The 23071-nt window shown below is 43.3% G+C and overlaps 1 protein-coding gene across 1 annotated transcript in view; it reads right to left on the bottom strand.

The window, feature by feature from the left end:
- The window catches only part of LOC126203946 (odorant receptor Or2-like), a 70358-nt gene that overhangs the window by 45168 nt on the left and 2119 nt on the right, over positions 1-23071 (bottom strand). Inside the window, exon 2 of the mRNA XM_049938340.1 lies at positions 7465-7564. Within this exon, the coding sequence (XP_049794297.1) occupies positions 7465-7564 (100 nt within the window). The remainder of the gene's footprint in view (positions 1-7464; positions 7565-23071) is intronic.

A 23071-nucleotide genomic window follows, 5' to 3' on the forward strand; every position in this document is an offset into this window, starting at 1 on the left:
AATTACAGAAGGCGGTTGTCGTTGTACAAGCCGGTTTTGGGTTACACCGCTGTTAAAATCGCGCAAAATAGCCGGTTTGTAAAATAAGCGATTTACTGTTTTATTGCTGTTATACAACTGAAGTCCAAGGATAGTGAGAAATTACCTTGTAGATCAGATGGGGGCAGCTCTTGTACACTGCATGTAGCGCTCACCGTCTAATAGGCCTCGCCAAAGATTCGTTATCATCTCTGCAGTGCTCTTCCGATTCTTTATATCATGCGTTTGTTTCTTGTTTCTAACTGTGGGTTTCATTATTAAAATAGTGCTGATCGATTTTCCCAATTTCTGTAATAATCCAACATTTCAAAACAATGGAAATTTTACGAATAATGTGTTTTATATTTCTCGGGAACTAGCCTGCGCAGGTGCACTTGTTTCGCTTTTACTTCTAGCTTGAAAAAAAAAATACTGCAGATAGTGTCTCGAGAACACAATAGACATACCAGCTTTAATTATAAGGGGCGCCTCGGCTTTGTTGTACTTGTGGTGGCTAATGTCAATCACAGTTTCACATATTTGGATGTTGGGCGTCAAGGAAGAATTTATGACGATAGGGTATTTAAATACACAATACTTCATTAAAAAATTAGTAATGGAACGTTGGGTTCGCTTAAGAGTACATCATTCCCAGGCAGAGACAACTTCGTCCACTTCGTATTTGTAGCGGATGAGATGTTTCCTCTGAAACGAAATTTGATGGAGCCATACCCTGTCTGTAACATTCCATCATTATCACATGCTGATAGATCATTGAATTAGTGTATGAGTCGTGAACGCCGCGTTAATGAAAATGGTTTTGGGATATGGGCAACGGAATTTTGAGTTTTACTGAAACTTATAGCACTACGTCCCAGTAAAGTGGAAACAGTGGTTCTTACAAGTGCCTATTTGCATAGCTTTTTGTAGTGCCCTTCAAAAACAAAATTACGTTCTACCAGGCACTTTTGACAAGGACGATAGTGATGGGAACTTTATACATGGAGCATAGCGATTAGAACTAAAGAATACCACTTCTGAGGTTACAAACTGTACCGAGAAGATTACCAAATGAACTTCAGGAAATCAGAAGCGAATTTAGAGGTTACTTTGTGTCATCTGAAGGTTTACTGGCAATTGAAAAAATGGATAGAAGCTGCACTTTATTAATATTTATTCTGTATTTCTAAAAAGAAAAAGATATATGCAATTTGAAGTTTATACAAATATTACTTTTATACTCTCTTATATTATATTTTTCCACATCGGTCCTACGTCTTCCTCTTAATTCGTTCGCAAGCAGGAGGAATATGAGAGTTTGATATCCAAACCGTGAACATTTTTAAAGGAAGTCTCACTCGCTTTCCTCTAATTTCTTGTTTTCCCCCGAAACTACCTTTTCAGAATGTGAATTAATTTTCCATTTCCGCCATTAAAACATCAGACATTTCAGACAGACATTTCAGACAGACGTATTAATGCCACTTCCTCGTTTCTCGCGGTTTCTGTATTTAATACGGGTGATATCCCACAAGATCTTCAGTTATTTTCCGTGTAGTTTCAGTCGTCCACATATTGGAAAATTTAAAATACAACCATGGTCATTGACGACAACACATACGACAACATGTCAGAGTGAGCCAAGCTTAGGGTGACCATACGTCCCGATTAATCGGGATTGTCCCGTTTTTCGAGGCTCAAAAATTTGTCCCGACTTTTTTTTAAAAACAAGCAACTTGTCCCGATTTTCAAAGATCATTTACAAAATGGTTAAAATATTTTCTGAGTGTCGATTTTATAAACTATCAATTGAAACTGATATTCCGTACATTGGTACCCCCTGATAATGAACAGCTTAAGCACTATAATTGTTGCGTACTCTTATTTTCTTTGCTTTTGCTTGCCATTGCTGTCAGCACTCAGTATCAGTTTCCTGAAGAGCTAGCACGTCGTGGCGATGCCGAAACGAAAATCAGAGTTTTCGGAAGAGCTTCAGAGGAAATTTCCTTGCTTCACTGCTACAGACAATGACTGTTCAGCAAAATGTAGCGTACGTAACTGTGCTGTATCCGTGTCTCATGGTGGTGCTGCAGATCTCAAGCATCAAATGGAATCAGAGAAACACAGGAAGAATCTTCGATCGGCAGGTTTCTCGCAAAAAATGACGAGATATTTTGTAACTTCAAATACACAGGAACAGAAAAACGTAGCTGCAGCAGAAGGAACCCTGCCATTCCATGTTGTTAAACACCACCAAAGCTATCATTCTAATGACTGCAGTCTTCAACTAAACAAAAGAAAAATTTCCTCATTCTAAGATTGCAGAAAATGTTTCGTGTGGAAGAACAAAGTGTGAAGCAATTATCAACAATGTTATAGCTCCGCATTCCCAGAAACAGCTAATAGCTGCTGTAAACAGCGCAAAATACTTTTCAATATCTACTGATGCTAGTGTCATGGGCATCAGAAAATTTTTCCTGTGATGGTTCACTATTTTTCTGTAAGTGAGGGTGGACTGCAGACGAAATTGCTTGATCATGAAGAATTGTAGAACGTAAAGTCCAAAACAATTTCCAATTATCTTTCTCATGTTATACAGTCATTCAGTATCATCTCAAAGTGTGTTGCATTTGGTGCAGACGATACTAACTGTAATTTTGGGGGGTTAATGAAGAAAGAGGGTAATAATGTTTTCACACATCTGAAAGAAAAATTAAAAAATTCTAACTTTGTTGGCATAAGTTGTCCAGCACATGTTGTTCATAACACACTTCAAAGTGCTTGTGATGTTTTACTTACAAAAATTTACTTTCCTTTTCCAAAACAAGGTGGCTTTCATTGTTGCCAGCCATAGAAAGGATCTTGAACATGTATGAACCTTCGAAATCTTACTTTTTGTCACAGTCTAACTCAAAGTGCCCTGCAATCTTAAAGAGTTTTTTCAGTGATCCTATAAATGAATTTTATTTACTTTTTGTACATTCACAAATGAGTGTTTTCCAATAACCCAATCTGAGCATTGAGAAACAGAATAATTCCATATATGAAGTATTAGCAGTCTTAAATAAAGCTTTGACAAGTCTAAATTCAAGGAAACATGAATATTTTGTACCACTAAGTGTAAAAAAACTGCTGAATGATTATGATGACCAGTCTGTTAAGAAATTTGACATAGCAGTATCAACGTTTTATGATGCTTCAGTAGACTATTTATCCTCATGGTTACAGGGAAAAGCTGAGTTTTCTGTATTCTCATGGATCATGCTCACAGAACCACCAGAATGGTCAGTAGTTGAAAATACTTTAATGTGGCTAAATGAAAAGGGCATTCTAGTAAATGACAGCCTCTTATTTGATGAAATAGTTCACATACAGTCATTTGTAAAACAACAAGTGGAAACAGACAGTGAACAATGGAATGAGTTGATGGCACATGAAAAATGGTGTAGGTTTTTCAGATCTTGCCAGTGTAAAGAACAGTTCAGAGAATCGCTTAATATAGTGCAGTACTTCTTTTCACTCCCTGCCCACAATGCGAATGTTGAAAGAATTTTCAGTTTACTATTGTCACAGTGGAAAGATGAGAGGAGTAGATTTACGGTGAGGAGCGTTCAATGTATTTTACTGACCTGTTTAAACTTCAGTAAATACAGTTGCACTGACTTCTATTCATACCTATTAGGAAAACCTGAGTTGCTGAATGAAATTTCATCTTCGAAGAAATATGATTGCAGTATGGAATCCACAAAACCATAAATTCCTTGTGCTCACTAAGAACTTTTTTTGTAGTGATTGTTACTGTATGTTCTACATTCTGTGTTATAAATGTTACATTTCTTAATAAGTAAATTTCTGAAAACTTGAAATGTACTTCTTTCCAGTCTTTCCATTCTTTGTTTGGTTTTGCGCGCACACACACACACACACACACACACAAATATCAGTGAAGGCTATATTTGCAGAAAATGGTTCAAGTGGCTCTGAGCACTATGGGACTTAACTTCTGAGGTCATCAGTCCCCTAGAACTTAGAACTACTTAAACTTAGCTAACCTAAGGACATGACACACATCCATGCCCGAGGCAGGTTTCGAACCTGTGACTGTAGCGGTCGCGTGGTTCCCGACTGCAGCGCCTAGAACCGCTTGGCCACTCCGGGCGTCAATATTTGCAGAGGAAGAAGAAATGTTAGCATTAAAAGTGATATTTAACGAGAAATAAAAATTGACCCCCTTTTTGGCCAAGAAAATGTATGAAAGTCCCACTTTTGTCCGAAGAAAATACGGTCACCCTAGCCAAGCTTCACCTGAAAACGTCCCCACTGGCAATGTTGCGCAACACTGTTGGGAGAATCCTGTTTCGATGAGACTGAAATCTTGTATGACTTTATACCCGCATTACTTCCAGGGACACGGGAACATACGACGCAACAATAAATCGCAGGAGGTTCATTGTTGCTGTGTTCTGAGAATACTTCATACTTGCATTGTAGCCGCTGTGCCAAGTCTGGGTCCAGTCGTTCACTAACAAGGTATGGCTCCGTGGTTGGGCAGTTTTGCGGTACAACTTCGCGCGCTGTTTAAACATAAACCAGTGCTTTGAGGAAATCACTCTTGCACTTGTCGATGTGTCCACATCGCACAGTTACAGGGTGTTTCAAAAATGACCGGTATATTTGAAACGGCAGTAAAAACTAAACGAGCAGCGATAGAAATACACCGTTTGTTGCAATATGCTTGGGACAACAGTACGTTTTCGGGCGGACAAACTTTCGAAATTACAGTAGTTACAATTTTCAACAACAGATGGCGCTGCAAGTGATGTGAAAGATACAGAAGACAACGCAGTCTGTGGGTACGCCATTCCGTACGTCGTCTTTCTGCTGTAAGCGTGTGCTGTTCACAACGTGCAAGTGTGCTGTAGACAACATGGTTTATTCCTTAGAACAGAGGATTTTTCTGGTGTTGGAATTCCACCGCCTAGAACACAGTGTTGTTGCAACAAGACGAAGTTTTCAACGGAGGTTTAATGTAACCAAAGGACCGAAAAGCGATACAATAAAGGATCTGTTTGAAACATTTCAACGGACTGGGAACGTGACGGATGAACGTGCTGGAAAGGTAGGGCGACCGCATACGGCAACCACAGAGGGCAACGCGCAGCTAGTGCAGCAGGTGATCCAACAGCGGCCTCGGGTTTCCGTTCGCCGTGTTGCAGCTGCGGTCCAAATGACGCCAACGTCCACGTATCATCTCATGCGCCAGAGTTTACACCTCTATCCATACAAAATTCAAACGCGGCAACCCCTCAGCGCCGCTACCATTGCTGCACGAGAGACATTCGCTAACGATATAGTGCACAGGATTGATGACGGCGATATGCATGTGGGCAGCATTTGGTTTACTGACGAAGCTTATTTTTACCTGGACGGCTTCGGCAATAAACAGAACTGGCGCATATGGGGAACCGAAAAGCCCCATGTTGCAGTCCCATCGTCCCTGCATCCTCAAAAAGTACTGGTCTGGGCCGCCATTTCTTCCAAAGGAATCATTGGCCCATTTTTCAGATCCGAAACGATTACTGCATCACGCTATCTGGACATTCTTCGTGAATTTGTGGCGGTACAAACTGCCTTAGACGACACTGCGAACACCTCGTGGTTTATGCAAGATGGTGCCCGGCCACATCGCACGGCCGACGTCTTTAATTTCCTGAATGAATATTTCGATGATCGTGTGATTGCTTTGGGCTATCCGAAACATACAGGAGGCGGCGTGGATTGGCCTCCCTATTCGCCAGACATAAACCCCTGTGACTTCTCTCTGTGGGGACACTTGAAAGACCAGGTGTACCGCCAGAATCCAGAAACAATTGAACAGCTGAAGCAGTACATCTCATCTGCATGCGAAGCCATTCCGCCAGACACGTTGTCAAAGGTTTCGGGTAATTTCATTCAGAGACTACGCCATATTATTGCTACGCATGGTGGATATGTGGAAAATATCGTACTATAGAGTTTCCCAGACCGCAGCGCCATCTGTTGTTGACAATTGTAACTACTGTAATTTCGAAAGTTTGTCTGCCTGAAAATGTACTGTTGTCCCAAGCATATTGCAACAAACGGTGTATTTCTATCGCTGCTCGTTTAGTTTGTATTGCCGTTTCAAATATACCGGTCATTTTTGAAACACCCTGTGTATTCAGGTGGTACAGAGAATTCCAAAGAGGAAATTCGCTCTAGAATTACGCTGGGAAGGCCACGATCATCAGTTACGGAGGAAAACATTGATGTTGTGAGGAAAATGCTAGACGAAGACAGGTGGGCGACTTATCAGCAGATAGAGGATACCTTATGGCTAAATTCCTCATCAGTTCGCTCGACTCTGCATGATCATTTGCAAGTAAAGAAACGTTGTTGTCTGTGGATGCTGCACAGACTAACGGAAGAGCAGATGACGCGACCTGTGACTTGGTTCCGGGAGATGTTAAAAAAGTTTCTGTAAGGGACAGTCTCAGTATGTGAGTAACCTCGTGCAGACTTGGCTCTACTATTATGATGTGCTTACTAAGACTCAAAATAAAATTTGGGTCTTTAAATATGACGACAAACCCGTAGCTGTCAGAAAATCCCGACTAGTAAAGTAGAAAATGATAACTGTTTTTCCATATCGAGTGGAATTGTGGAGCGTTATGTTTAGGGACATACAGAAGGCAGTAACAGTTAAGTGGTACACTGAGCAGTGCCTGCCCAAAGTCATCCAATCTTTGAAGAACCTGTGACCGAAGTCAAGAATGGACACTTGGTTCCTCCTGCACGACAACGCTCCACTCACTGCGCCAAAGCATGCACCGAATATTTGCGGGGTACAGGACTAAAACTTCTTGAGCACCCTCCTTACAGTCCATACCTTGCTCCTAGTGGCTCTGCACTCTTCACGCAAGTGTAAATGAAGCTGAAAGGAGTACAGTTTTCAAATGACGAGGACCTCCTGAGAGCTGGGGACAACCAGTCTGCCTTACTCTCTACAGCAACTTGGGAGAACTGGTTTAGGGATTGGATTCGCAGGATGGAGCGGTGTATTCAACGCGGTGGAAATTACTTCGCGAAAATTAAATAAATAAATATGTTTGCAAGACCTTCTTAGTACTCTTTGTATGCGCATCTGAATCGCTGCAGTGCCAATTCAGGCTCAGTTCAGCTGCGCACCGACGACGCGCTACATTGAGTCCCGGCGCGCTGTAGGCTTAAGTGACGGAGAGACCTATTTAAGCACCGAACTCCCCCAGAGTGCGTGTCCATCGTACACTACTGCTGCTTGCGCAGCCTGTGTAACTGCGGGAAACAGTTACCACTTGCTAGCAGCAAACGCTGTTGCGGGACCCGAATCGCTGTCGGATACAAGCGTTGATTCTTTAGGTTTAATACTGTCTCGTATGTTGTCCTTACGTATGTGGCTTGGAACAGCGTCCAGCAGGCAACCATTACGCCCGACATGAACTGCGTCATGGCAACGGGACTCATCAGCTTGCCCATGTAGTTGACAAGCCTGGAAGCAGAAAACAACCTATGACGTGGAGTTACAATTTAGAAGCAGAAATAAAGCATATTTATTGCATTACAAAAGACTGTCTACATTACAGGTCAGTAAAAGTACATAATATAATTTATTGTTTAATAATTAAATCATTATGTTAAATTTTTTACCTCGCGATCAATTTGACATCAGGTTAAATATATATTTTCAGTGTGTTATCCGTTACCAGAACTTTCGCAACACTAGAATTACAAAGAAAAGTAGAAAGTAGCTAAGCGAGAACCATAAATCTTGGAAGTCAATGTTGATAATAAAAACCCGCATCAATTGAAGAAAGATGTTAGCATCGGTTTTGCTGCAGAATTCTTGAACACATTCTGAGTTCGAATATAGTAAATTCCCTTGAGACAGAAAAGCTCCTGTCCACATATCACCACGGATTTAGAAAGCATCGCTCATACGAAAGTGTGTTTGCCATTTTCGCACATGATGAACTACGAACTATGGATGAAGGGCAACAAGCAGATCCACATATCTAGATTTCCGGAAACTATTAGACGTGATGTCACACTGCAGACGAACATGGAGCATAGGGAATTGATTCCCAGATAAGTGAGTGGCTCGAAGATTTCTTAAATAATATAACCCTGTATGTCGCCCTTGACGGCAAGCGTTTATCAGAGACATGGGTGTCGTCAGGAGTGGCCCAGGAAAGTGCAAAAAGACCGTTATTATCTTCTATATACATAAATGATTTTACGGACGAGTGGGCGACAATCTGCAGTTGTATGTTGATGATGATGTAGTGTAAGGTAAAGTGACGCAGTTGGCTGACTGTAGAAGGACATGACTCAGACAAAATTTCTAGCTGGTATTACAAATGGCACCTTGCTCTAAATGTAGAAAAACGTAAGTTAATGCGGATGAGTAAGATATATAGTGCTTTGACGTTACAATAGGCGCAATGTTGCAAAGGGATATGAAATGGAATGAGCACATCAGGTTGGTATTAGGGAAGGCGAATGTTCGTTTTATTGGGAGGATTTTGGGAAAGTGTTCCTCATCCATAAAGGAGACGGTCTGTAGAATGCTACTGCGATTCATTCTTAGTACTTACTGCTCCAGTGTTTGTGATTCCCACCTGGACGGAGTAAGGGAAGACATCAAAGCAATTCAGATGAGTGCTGTTAGGTTTGTTAGCGGTAGTTTCGATCAGCACGCAAGTATTACGGAGATGCTTCGTGGACTCAAGTGGGAATCCCTGGAGGGAAGACAACGCTCTTTTCTCAAGGCGCTATTAAGAAAATTTGGGGAACCAGCATTTGAGGCCGTCTGCGTAGCGATTCTACTGCCGCCAACGTACATTTCGCGTAAACTCCATGAAGATAAGCTACGAGAAATTAAGGCTCTTCCGGAGACTTTTAAACAGTCGTTTCTCCCTCGCTCTATTTGCGTACGAACTGAAAGGAAATGACTTGTAGCGGTACAAGTTACCCTCCGCCATGCACCGTTCGGTGGTTTGCGGGGTATATACGTAGGTGTGCATGTAGCTGTAGAAGTAAGATTGCAAAGAAAGCCGTTATAAATAAAGTAGACGAAATCATATCAGCCAGAAATGAAAGGCTATTTTTCATCGATCTGGCATCTTGCTAGATAGGACTGATACAAGAGATGGACAAGACCCAACGAAGAGCGCCACGTTTTATCACGGAATCCTTTTATTCGCGCGAAATCGTTCAAGAGATGCTCAAGAAACTCCAGTGGAAGACGCTACAAGGGAGGCTTTGTGCATCACGGAGAGGTTTACTATTGAAATTTCGCGAGAGACAGACAACATATTACTTCCTCCCACATAGGTCTCGCGAAATGGCCACAACGGGAGAAATTCGAGCTAATGTAGAGGCTTACCGACGATCATTCTTTCCGCGGCCCATTTACGAATGGAAAGGGGAGATCAGACACTGGTACCAAAAGTATCCTTCGCCACTCACCATCCGATGGCTTACGGAGTATTATTATAGATGTAATTGTGGAAATCTGATCGTCGTTTTAAGATACAACAGCGTTGTATAACTCTTTCGTAATTTCAGGGACTTGTTATTGTGCTTGTTCTCATGTTGTTTCCTCAAAATTATAGTGACATTTAAAAATTTGTACTCTGCGTCGAGCGCAGTTCTGGAGTGGAGTACTCGGTGTTTGTGTGTGTAGAAGTTATGCAATGTCCTCTCAATAAACAGCGTCTCAATCTTAGTAACGCCTAGTCTGAAGTTTATTCATTTTATTTTTTATTCCTTTCATTATAGACTGCTAACTATAATTATAACACAGACTGTATTCATCATAATTTAGATTGCTATTATAAGCAGCAAACATTATTGTATTACATAGACAACTAACGAATCTATATTTACTACTACAGCTATCATAATACTTCTTGTCATCGTAATACCTCTTTCTGTTATTAAAAACAAATCCACTGTCGCAACTAACTGCTCCACAGGTTTCTAAACTGAAACACCATGAAAGTGGCGCATTAAACATGAACCTGGCCTGAAGGGTACTACGTGCTTGGACATGCAAATGATCAGTATTTCATTGCAGCCTTGCATAGTAAGAGTAACGCCAATTATATACTGAGAACCATAAGGTCCCAAAGCACAGGCACAAAATTTTAAGAAAATAGTGTTTCAGAAAATCAAAACTGTAGATAAACCACAAGGCTCACATGTTTGACTTATTAAATAATAAAGACTAAACATCCTGTATTTCCGGTAAAAGCCGGCCGCGGTGGTCTCGCGGTTCTAGGCGCGCTGTCCGGAACCGCGCGACTGCTACGGTCGCAGGTTCGAATCCTGCCTCGGGCATGGATGTGTGTGATGTCCTTAGGTTAGTTAGGTTTAAGTAGTTCTAAGTTCTAGGGGACTGATGACCACAGCTGTTAAGTCCCATAGTGCTCAGAGCCATTTGAACCATTTTTTCCGGTAAAAAAAATTATGTACCAACTATATGTTGTGAATTTTTAATTACTGTACAGAATTATTGTTATTCATGTCAATTCACAAAATTTTCGTATGTAGGTTAGTGTCAATAGTGTCTTTTTGACTGTTGTATACTTTGCAGTTCATATGAAACCAAAATCAGAATATAAACAACAGATATTAAATAAACCACACACACACACACATTTGTGACCTATTCCCTCATTTTCTTCGTTGTCCTCATTTTCGTTAAGCACGTTCTCTGGCTTGAGGTTCAGATAAAACTGTCTGTCGATTAGTCATGTTAAATATGTGTGTTCCGCATTTGATCTTCTAGATTTTTTAAGTCTCTATGCATAACGGTCGACGTTTGCCTTCCACATACGTAGATTTTTTAAGACGTCTAAAAACCGTGGGAAAATGACAATTGTTGTCTCCCTCAATGTGATTTGAAGCAAATTGTGGCCTCCCAACAGTTCACGGAAAACTGTTGAAACATAATTATTGTAAAATTTCTGAAATTTACATTGTTACCATGAACATGAACTTTTCGTTTCGTAATGAGATCGATAGCAGTGTTAAAGGTTCTGAAATCCACAGTGCCCATTTTACAGACTTGAGTGCTGAATCCATGGAACGTAAGGTTGTGGTGGGGCATTCCTTCAACAGCTTCCAGCGTGTATGATGTAGGCGTCAGTGTAGCCAGTGAGCGTTCCTACAGCAATGAAAATTTGTGCTTTGGGCTGATATGGAAATGAATATCAGAGAAATCGCTCAGACTGATTTTCGCAAATGTTAAAATGTACAGCGTAGGGGTACAGCTTGGATAAAGCTTGTTCAGCCTGAGACCAACAAGTGTCAGGAGCATGCATACTTGTTAACGTCTCAAAATCGATGACGGAATGCTTAAGATCCTTATTGTTCTCAGCAACTCCATTATTAGGATTGATTATGCAGCGAGTTTCTCATTCAAAAATAGCATTTGTTAGTTGGAAGAAGATCACGTTATGCCTCGTGTAAGAAAGAGAAACTTTTACCAGCATGTGTCGGAATTCGATAGCGGTAGTAGCGTGGCTTATGGAGACTGTGGATATCGGTGCAGTACACTGCTGCTTTTGTTGGTCACAATCCCATGGCTGTCATGGAGCACGGAATCAACTTGTTCAAGTGGTCATACTGAACACCCTGTGTGATCTCAATGGCCCCACCTGAGAGGACAGACATATTGTTTGTTTAGCAATGCGTAGAGCTATGTCACGTGTCTTGGGTCAGGAAATGGGCTTGCTTGCAGCAAGACAAGTATCCACTCAGACATTTCCCTGTTTCCTCTTCTATTTTAGTGCTGTAACAGCTACTACATAGCACTTTATTAATATATAGCTTTATAGTGTAGCTAGCCTCTTCCCTGCAGCTTTGACAGTGCAAGCGTTTGACACATCTATTCAACATACCTCCTCTCCCTTTCCCTGTGCCCATTTCTTCCTCCTTCTCCCTGTCCACCTCATCCTTCCACCTTTATTTGCCCACTGCTGCCTGTCAGCAGCTGCCTGTGAGGAACGAGATGGAGATGGTGCCATCGTCCACAGCGTCCATACAGTAAGTCTGGCCAGAAAATCAACTCATGCTCTCGTTCCCAGGTGTTGAAAGTTGAGAGGTCTTGGGCGAGGTAGCCAGATCTATCCACAAGTGAGCCCAGATTTCTTCAGGTTCTCGGCATTGAGCGAGAGAGTATTTACCCATCAAAGCTGACTACCTTGCCTTCATCGGAGATGGGCTGTTTTGCCATTTCCCTCCAGGCCAGCCATTGTCTGTTTTCAGCCACATAAAAGAAAAGAGTTACCTGAGGGACTGCTGCTAGAGTGTTCAGTGCTTCCCGGTGGGTAGAGTTCCTCACTAGTGCTTCAGTATCTTCTGTAGGTGGGAGTCTGTTCCCCTGCACATCAGAATCAAGTGAACAGTCCCATATAGCGTGATCAGTTGATGTAGCACCATTGCAGTAACAACTACCATGCAACTTTTGCCTGTCTTATGCAGACACCCTGCATAGAGCTCATGTCTCATAAGAAAGTGCACCAGACCTCTACAGGGCTTCAAGAATGGTAGTTCCATTTTTTCCCTCATGTCAGGGAATATTGGACGCACACACCGACCAGTAAGAACTTGTCCATCGCCTTTACCACTCGTCCAAGAGCCACGCTGTTTGTAAGTCAACCTAAAATATTCGTGCCTTTAATATTGTCCTCCTACAACTAGTATAGTGCAAAAATTTCCCCGACATGACAGGCAAGTGGGGTATTACTGTTATGAAGGGCAGAGGTATCGGCAGTGCTATGGTTTAAAAACAAGGCAATCTTGTATTCGCCCCACTGCCACAGCCAGTTTGGTCTTTTGGAAAGGATGCTGCCAAACACTGTCTCAACATATGCAATATATCCTGGTAGATTTGAGTGTTATAGCCCGACAGTCATTAACTGCAGATGGTAGGCCTACTGATTGTTTCTGATGATGGCTATTTGTTGAACAGGATAAGACACTTTCGACATACTCTTTCGGTATGCACTGAGAACAGCCTGGACTCATCTTGGTGAATGCTGAGAGATATCTGGAAACATGCTGTCGATGTACAATTGTGTTATTAATTATGACTATAGGATGTCTTTCTAGTCATATGCGTAACAGATGTGTCTTTTCTGTAGACAGTTGTAATTTGATTTTGTAGCACCTCTACTGTCATGCGTCTGGAGAAACACAGCTGTTTGCTTTAAGAATCGTTATAAAGTCACCCTGTACTAGCAGAGTAATATCATCTGGATATGCCTCGATTCATCACACCAGGTCAAGTCCAGTGTCCTAGAAGACTGGGTGACAGACCAAATCCCATAGTGATCCACTGCTGAACCACTTGTCCAAGACACTTTCAAACTGCATGCCTGTTATGGTAGCTGTCCATAAGCCAAATGAAACCATATTGGTTGGGGCTATGACCACTAGTGTTCGATACTGCTCTAGCTTGCAGCTTAGGTACATCTCTGATAGCTTTGTCATGTTATTCAGGAGGTCGACAGATCGATATTACTTTAGCCACTGGTTTACTGTCTTCCCCTTTCTTGAGCCATTGACCGGGTATTGGGCAACCATTCCTATCTGAAACTTTCGTCCTGTGATGACAGGCGTCTGCAGAGATGCCATCTGGCCTGTCTCCTTATTACGTTTCATCTCAAGAATGGCATCTGTAGCTTCACATTCGGAGGAAGGGACGACCTCTGTCACGTCGTCATATAGCTCAGTTAGTTGTCGTCTCAGATTATTGTACTGCTCAGTCTTGTCTTGGCTGCTACGGTCTGGTAATGAAGTGCACATTAACATCCCCGCAGACTTCCTCCTTTGCTTGGGATGGCTTGCATCAATCTTCCTCAGGGTGGACGCAGTAATCATCACCCTTATCTTCAAAGCAGTATTATTATACAGAGTTCCCCAGGGGTCCCCCGCCAAGCTCTGACACACGAAGGCCTGCTCACTCTCAATCCACACCATGTTCGGTTGCTTCTTAAACACTGCATTAGCCTGCCTGAACCGTGCAAGTGGCTCGTATCTGATCGTCGCCAAGGCCACTCTAATAGTGCCATCACACTCGTCTGCATTTATGTAGGAGACGTTGGAGCTCAGGTGTCCTAGAGGTTTTAGGTTTGGGCGTTTGTCCTGGTTGGGACAGTGGGACAGAGTCCATTGCTGCTGTCGGCACTGCTGTCGCTGCATCGCATTGCTGCAGTCTTCTGCTGTTTTGTTAACATCAAAACTGATCAAAGACCAGTACAAAACCACAAGAGTTTCGCTTAGCAGATCCCAATTTTTAATTCTCCGTTTGTACATGGGATTAATGTTCATCTGGTCTTTGACATTTTCATCACAGGCTACTGTAAATGTGATCACTGTCATAAGACTTCACACCCTTCAGTTCACAAACATCAAGACCTTCATGGGCACTCTTGAAAGATTAGTATGTACATTCTTTGCATTGCTAATATCAGGACAAAGTGTGTTCGTTCTCTTAGTAATCCTCTACCTTCCCACTCATAATGGAGTATCATCTCAGTTGTGCTGCTGGGTTCGCGACTTAGTGTCAGAAATCGCAGACTGAGTGAAAGTCATCGTGTCAACCGGAAATGATATCTGACATTCCTAAAGGGACTGTTCTAGGCCCTCTCCAGTTCCCAGTCTATATAAACGATTTAGGAGACAAACTGAGCAGTCCTCTTACATTGTTTCCACGTGATTTGTACAGGAGATCTGTACGGTGCAAAAGGTGCCAACTGAATCTAAATAATGAAAAGTGCGAGGCCATCCACTTGAGAACTAAAAGGAGTCTGCTAAATTTCGGTTAGATGATCAGACATATTTGAAGGTTGTGAATTCAACTAAATAATTTTGGTTTACAGTTACGAATAACTTGAAGCGGAATGATCACATACATAATGATGTAGGGAAGGCAAACCAAAGACGATGATTTATTGGCAGAACACGTAGAAGATACCACAGGTCTGCTAAGAAGACTGCTCACACAAGCTTAGCCGTCCTCCTCTAGAGTACTGTTGCACGGTGTGGAATCTAGGATCCGCCTCAGATAGGATTGACGAAGGACGTCAGAAAAGTTCAAAGAAAGGCAGTGCATCTGTATAGGGGAGAGAGTGTCACGGATGTGATACGCGATTTGGGTTGACAATCATTAAAATAAAGACGTTTCTCGCTGAGGAAAGTTCTTTTGACGAAATTTTAATCACTATCTTTGTCCTCCGGAAGCGAAAATATTTTGCTGGCACCCACCTACATGGGAAGAAATCAGAGCTCGCAGCAAAGATTTATGTGTTCGTTTTTCCCGTGTACTGTTCAAGGATGGAACGGTAGAAAAATAGCTTGAAGTTGGGTCAATGAACCCTCTGCCGGGCACTTAATTGTGAATTACAGACTAGGCATCTACACTGAGATGGATGACATAAGCGGATACGTCATTGCATGCTGCTTCATCTCTACACCAGAATTCGTTCATCGGAATGACTGGCGAGTGGTGGCGTGGTAGTTTCTCAGCAACACATGACCAGATGTTTTCACTAAGTGAGAGATCTGGGGAACGTGCTAGCCAGCCGAACTATCGAACACTCTCTACATCGAGAGGTACACCGTTGAGACAATGAAGCCTGATTGCATGAAACGTCGCGGTACGGAAAGTAATTCAGTGGCAGCAAGGAATAGGGAGTCACTCTAGCGACGATACGGGCTGCACAATACACTGACGTTAGCGACTTTGACAAAGCGCAGATTGTCGTGGCCCGACGCCAGGGAATAAGCATCTCAGAAACGGCGAAACTTGTTGGCTGTTCAAGTACTACTTTCCCGAGCATCTATGGAAAGTGGTTGAAGGATGGTGAGACCAGGAGTAGGTGACAAGGTGTTGCACGTCCACACCTCATCACAGAATGTGGAGGTCAGAGGCTCACCCATGCTGTAAAGAATGATAAGCGGAGATCTGTGACAGTCTGACGCTAGAGTACTAATCTGGTGCAAGCAGAAACGTGTCGGAGAATACTGTTCAGTGCACTCTGTTGAGCATTGACCTCCGTAGCAGGCAATCTGCTAACTGCTCCAATACTGACCCAACGCCATAATCAACTAAGATTGCAAGTAATTGTGGAATCATCGGGATTGGATCATGAGTCAATGGATACATGTTGCCTAGTCGGATGAATTACGCCAGGTCGATGGTCGTATCCGTATATACCTTCATTCAGATGAACTGCTGCTCATAATATGCTCCACAGCAGTTGTCGGAGCAATATTACGCTATGAGGGTCATTCACCTGATCTCCCATTGGACCAGTGGTAGTAATCTAAGGCATCATAACAGTCATATATTACGTGGACATTACTGTGGAACATTTGTATCACTTCACACTTGATGTCTTCATCGCCCGTTACGGCATTTTCCAGCAAAATAACTGTCTATGTTTAAGTCCATATAAGTGCTACAGTAGTTTGAGCAGCGTGATACTGAACTCACAGTCACCTATTCGCCTGATCTGGATCAGATCTGGGACATCTGGGACGCTATCAGGCACCAGTTTCCCGCACACAATCCATCGGCCGGTAATTTACGGAAACTGTGTGAACTGCGCTGATTTGTATTTTGACACATATCTCCGGAAACCTACCAAGGACTTGTTGAATCCAAGTCGGGCAGAATCGCTGTTATACTTCGTTCCAAATGTGAACCCACACGCTATCAAGCAGGCTAACGTAATGCTTTTTCTCGCCCGAGTAGTTCCGGAGGGCACAGAAAACATGAGAGCTTGCACTAACCTTTTGGAACATAGTGTCATGCAGACCACGAAGTATGAGCACAGTGTTAAACTGGATCGGCCGCTCTTCAAGTTGCTGGCTGTGCAAGACGTAGGTGCTTGTGTAATGTAGCACTCCATATCATTTCACCATGTGCTAGGCTCGTATGACAATGACGAAAGCAGAATGGCAAAGTATGTTATCCTCAGAGCTTATAAATTTGGATGCGTGCTTCATGGTGCTGTAAGCAGATCTGGGAGTCGCCTGAACAGACGACGTGGGGGCACTCCTGTGTCCAGTATGGCCACTGGCCATGCCACTGCCCACATTCCTCTCTCTGGTTGTGCATCAAAGGAAGCCACAAAGAGGTCACCGCTTCGACAGTTCTTGTTGCGCTAGACGTCAGCACTCTGCAAACAAGTGCATTTTCCCAGTTGAAGCTACGTGATGTGACTGTATGATCCGGCGTGGTTGAGAGAACAATATGTCCGGCCTCTCGGATGCTAGTCGCATGGGTCTGAGACCGTGCATGGTGTTGACAAAAGCCCTCGTGCATCCATCAATTCTACATTCACATACGTCTTAGGGATCCTGACCAATCCGACAGCTGTATCGAAGTTTATTATAGACCTCACTCTCGATGGCCCAGGTAAATTGTTTTGCAAACCGTGGTCCGTCTCTCCGGCCCTAAGCGGAAGACGAGAAGGTGTCGGCCAGAAATCCCTCTGTAAGTACAATCTACTGAGAGCTGCTTTCCAGAATCACTCGCACAGCCAGGTCGCTGCATTCAGAATTTATTGCCCCCTGTCCATCTCTCTGCTTGATCTCCGTCACTTGCAAAAAAATGGTTCAAATGGCTCTGAGCACTATGGGACTCAACTTCTGAGGTCATTAGTCCCCTAGAACTTAGAACCTAACTAACCTAAGGACATCACACACATCCATGCCCGAGGCAGGATTCGAACCTGCGACCGCGTCACTTACACTACGGCCCCTAAGATACAAATTCTCTACAGGTTACGTATGCAGTTATAAGAACATTCTGCCCACAATTTCCTCATGTAAAAAGTCATTAACTAGTTATAGCACTGTAGTATGGGGGAACACCGGGAAGCCTAACAGACGCTTCCTTCTTACACAAAGCTTACCACGATCTTCTCACACCAAAAAAAAAAAAAAAACGTTTAAATGCAATTCCTGAATAAGAAACTCGATGTGTAATCATTCCTTATGTACAGAACGTAGATGAGGTGGCTCCTAAAGAGTGTGGTTGGTTCAAATGATTCAAATGGCTCTGAGCACTATGGGACTCAACATCTGTGGTCATAAGTCCCCTAGAACATAGAACTACTTAAACCTAACTAACCTAAGGACATCACACACATCCATGCCCGAGGCAGGATTCGAACCTGCGACCGTAGCAGTCGCGCGGTTCCTGACTGAGCGCCTAGAACCGCTAGACCACCGCGGCCGGCCAGAGTATGGTTGCACCGAAATGATATGGGGCAGTCAGCTGGAAACGAGACAGATGGGAGAAAAGTAGATAATCTGTTTCTTATTTCAACAGTAATCGCTGTAGCTGTTAATATATTTATCCCACAGTGAGACAGAACGGTCACTGCCTTCATGGAAAAATGTTTGCGGGTTGGCTCTGAGCACTATGGGACTCAACTGCTGAGGTTATTAGTCCCCTAGAACTTAGAACTAGTTAAACCTAACTAACCTAAGGACATCACAAACATCCAAGCCCGAGGCAGGATTCGAACCTCCGACCGTAGCGGTCTTGCGGTTCCAGACTGCAGCGCCTTTAACCGCACGGCCACTTCGGCCGGCCAAATGTTTGCGGGTACCATGACTGTGACCAGGAGTACACCTCTTCCTTTTAGGCAAATCGATGGCCACGAACTTCTTTCTGCAGGCCAACAAAAATATGGAAATGACATGGCGAGATATCGGGAGTGTATGGAGGATGTGTAAGGGGTAAGGTTTCCCAGTGAAACTTCAGCAGCGTAGTCAAAACAACCTTGGCAGAACGTGAGCAGACATTTTACTGGCAAGTTGTTTTTGACAACGCTCCAGAAGTTTCGCTGAGAAACCTTACCGCATACACATCCTCCATACAGTCCCTATCTCTCCCAACATGGTTTTCATAGTTTTGGAGCCCTAACAAGGGAACCTCCCCATGGCACCCCCCTCAGATTTAGTTATAAGTTGGCACAGGGATAGGCCTTGAAAAACTGAACACAGATCAATCGAGAAAACAGGAAGAGGTTGTGTGGAACTATGAAAAAAATAAGCAAAATATACAAACTGAGTAGTCCATGCGCAAAGTAGGCAACATCTAGGAGAGCCTTGGCTTACGAGCGCCGTGGTCCCGTGGTTAGCGTGAGCAGCTGTGGAACGACAGGTCCTTGGTTCAAATCTTCTCTCGGGTGAAAATTTTAATTTTTTATTTTCAGATAATTATCAAAGTTCAGGCACTCACACATAATCAACTTCGCTCTCCAAAATTCCAGGACATGTTCAGATTTGCTTGGACATATACAGAATTTGACGGTCTACGCACGGAAACATTTGAAAACGTGAAAAACATATGTTTTGACAGAGCACAGGGAAAACTGTGCGACTCTGAAACTGTTGCATTCATTTGTTGCAGTTTATGTGACAAACTCTTATGTTTTCATCACTTTTTTTGGAGTGATTATCACATCCACAAGAAAACCTAAATCGGGCAAGGTAGAAGAATCTTTTTACCCATTCGCCAAGTGTGCAAGTTAGGTGGGTCGACAACATATTCCTGTCATGTGACGCACATGCCGTCACCAGTGTCGTAAAGAATATATCAGACGTGTTTTCCTGTGGAGGAATCGGTTGACCTATGACCTTGCGATCAAATGTTTTCGGTTCCTATTGGAGAGGAACGTCCTTTCGTCTACTAATCGCACGGTTTTGCGGTGCGGTCGCGACACACAGACACTAAACTTATTACAGTGAACAGAGACGTTAATGAATGAACGGACAGATCGTAACTTTGCGAAAATAAAGAAAGTAAAGTTTTCACTCGAGGGAGGACTCGAACCAAGGATCTTACGTTCCGCAGTTGCTCACTCTAACCACGAGACCACGGCGCTTATCGGCTAATATTCTCGTTTATGTTGCCTATCTTGCACATGGACTACTCAGTTTGTTTATTTTGCTTATTTCTTCATAGTTCCACACAACTTCTTCCTGTTTTCTCGATTGATCTGTGTTCAGTTTTTCAAGGCCTATCCACTGTGTCAATTTGTAACTAAATCTGAGGGGGGTGCGATGGGGAGGTTCCCTTGTAAGAAAGATATTCGTGACTGTCGATTTACTTCAGACGAAAAGGTGCATGCCTGGATGCTATCATGGTTCCGTATTTGCTATTGCAAATATTTTTCCATGAAAGAACTGACAATCTTGTGTCACAGTGGGATAAATATGTTAATAGTTATGGGGATTAGTTCTGAGATAAAGCAGTTTAGTTGCTATTTTGTCACCTCTCTCATCTTCATTTGACTGCTCCTTGTACACGGTCCAGTCACCTATGTTTGACGTCATCGCGCAGTAATCACTTATAGCCGGCAGGTATCACCACTATCGTTGGAGGTTATATAAGGCGTGACGGAGGGATGCGCGAAACAGTGGAGCTGCAGTCGTAAAGGACATGATCATTGGCTTTCGGGCTAAGGCTGAAAGTATTTCCAAAATGGCTAAGTCTGTAAACTGTTGCGCGCCGCCTTCATTGAAGTACACCGTGCACGGCAAGACAGCGCTGTCCCAAACCAGCACTGAGGCAACTGTGCTGCAGCAATGGCCATAGACGGCAAGAGTGAATGACTGATCCGGGGATGTGTACCGGCGAATAGACGCGCAACTGTTGAGTAGCTGGCCACCCAGATGAACCAAGCGGCTATCAACAGTGTCTCCTCAATGACCGTTCAGCGAACGTTGCTGTGCCAGCTTTTATGGCCGATCGGTTCTAGGCGCTTCAGTCCGGAACCGCGCTGCTGCTACGGTCGCAGGTTCGAATCCTGCCACGGGCATGGATGTGTGTGCTGTCCTTAGGTTGGTTAGGTTTAAGTAGTTCTAAGTCTAGGGGACTGATGACCTCAGATGTTAAGTCCCATAGTGCTCAGAGCCATTTTTGAACGTTGCTGCATATGGACCTTAGCAGTAGACGCCTGTTTCATGTGCCCATGCTGACCGCTGTTCATCGGCGACGAAGGATAGTTTCTACACGCCAATACCGTAACTGGACGTCCGCTGAATAGCGACAGTTGACCTTTTCGGATGAATCGCGTTTTATGCTCCATTGGACAGATGCCCATTGCGTGTACTGTGTGAAACACGTGAAAGCCAACACCCTACATTCGTCGTGGATTAGGGAATGTTTTCGTGGCATTCACTGAGTGACCTTGTCATTATGTAAGACACAGAAGCAAGCCTCTGTCCTTGGGGATCGTGTCCACCCCTGTATGCAGTTTGCTTTCTACTGCGACAATGGCATCTACCAGCAGAACAATGCAACATGTCACACAGCTCGCAGCAAATTTGTGTGATCGAAATGCACCAGGATGAGTTTACCATTCTCCATTGGCCACCAAAATCCCAGGATTTAAAACCAATCGAGAATCTGTGGGGCCACCTCGACCGGGCTGTTTGCACCATGGATACTCAGCCGAGACACCTAGCGCAACTGGCCGCGGTACTGGAGTCACCACGTCTCCACATTCCAGTAGGTACCTTCCAGAACCTCACTCATTCTCTTCCTGCACGTCTGGCAGCGGTCCATGCTGTAAAAGGTTTGATATGTGGTCACATTAATGTGACTGGACAGCGTGTAACCATTTGCATATGCAAGCATGTATTGCACTTCGTGGTAATCTGTATTATGATCCATCTGCTTTCATAGTGTTTTGATTGTAATGGGAAATGGATCTTCTGACTGAGATACCAAGTATCTTTACCGAAACTTCTCCATCAAGCTACAATAAAAGTACAATCAACCTGTCTCATCTCCCAAGATACACTTTTTCTGTCTTTTGGGCTATGGGTGTGACTGATGTGAGGATCGTTTATTTTGGTTCTCAAAATCGCCGGATACGAAGTCTGCCTGAAAATCTCTGGGACAGCCTGGAACAACGAAAGATGGCGACATGGACTCATACATGGCCGATTTTTATTCCTTTCCTTCTCCAATCGGAGCTTGTCTCCATCTCTAATTACCTCATCGTCGACAGGAAGAAAAAGTATAATCTTTTTCCTGCATCTGCTTATACATGATTACTCTGCCTTTCAGAGCTTAAGTGTTTAATTGTGTTCATAGAACCTCTTTCAAGACTATCGACCGTTGCACTCTTGAACAGCACGTGGGAAAAAAGAACACCTAAATCTTTCCGTGTGAACTCTGATTTTTTTATTATGATGGCCATTTCTCTCTATGTAGGTGGGAGTCATGCACAGATTTTCTGTAAATCATTTTTCAGAGCACTCTGATCTTCTGGTGACCTTTCTAGTGACAGCGTCATCCGAGAACAATCTAAAAAGGCTACTCATATCGTTTGCGAAATCTTTTATATAGACCAATAATACCAGACGTCTGCAACACTTTCTTGGGAAACCCCAGAAATCACTCCTTTGCTGGATACAGGTGGGTGAGTTATGTCTCACTTGAGATGTTAAGGACAGTATCGAAAGACTCAGTTGAGCCGACCGTCGACACTTTTTATGATTGGTGTAGGTCACTAGAGCAACGAAGAATTCCCAGCAACTCTGAAAAAGGGATAGCTCAGTCCTATTTGCAAAAATTGTGCTTGGTCGGAAGTGACTAACTATACGTGCAAGTCCATACTGCTGGCGTCAGACTACTGCTTAATTATGGACTCGATTTCCACTCGTGTTCAACTTAGTATGAGATTTAGCACGAGTCGTATCGACCTACTTCTGTACCGCAGTCACAAACGCATGCCTATGCTGTGTCGCTCAGATGTAACCAACTCAAATCCTGGTGCTGGAAGAAATTTCCACCACTGGTAATTAAATAGCAGGAGAGGAGAATTTGTAGTGCAAGGTTTCTATCACCAGACATCGCTCCAGTGTAGTGAATTAAAATCCAAACCTCTCGTGAAGCGAGGTACTGAAACACTGTTGATGGTGATCCAACTGTCGGATCAGGAGATTAAGACTG

This window comes from Schistocerca nitens, chromosome 9 (genome assembly GCF_023898315.1).
Source record: "Schistocerca nitens isolate TAMUIC-IGC-003100 chromosome 9, iqSchNite1.1, whole genome shotgun sequence".
Classification (NCBI taxonomy): Eukaryota; Metazoa; Arthropoda; class Insecta; order Orthoptera; family Acrididae; genus Schistocerca; species Schistocerca nitens.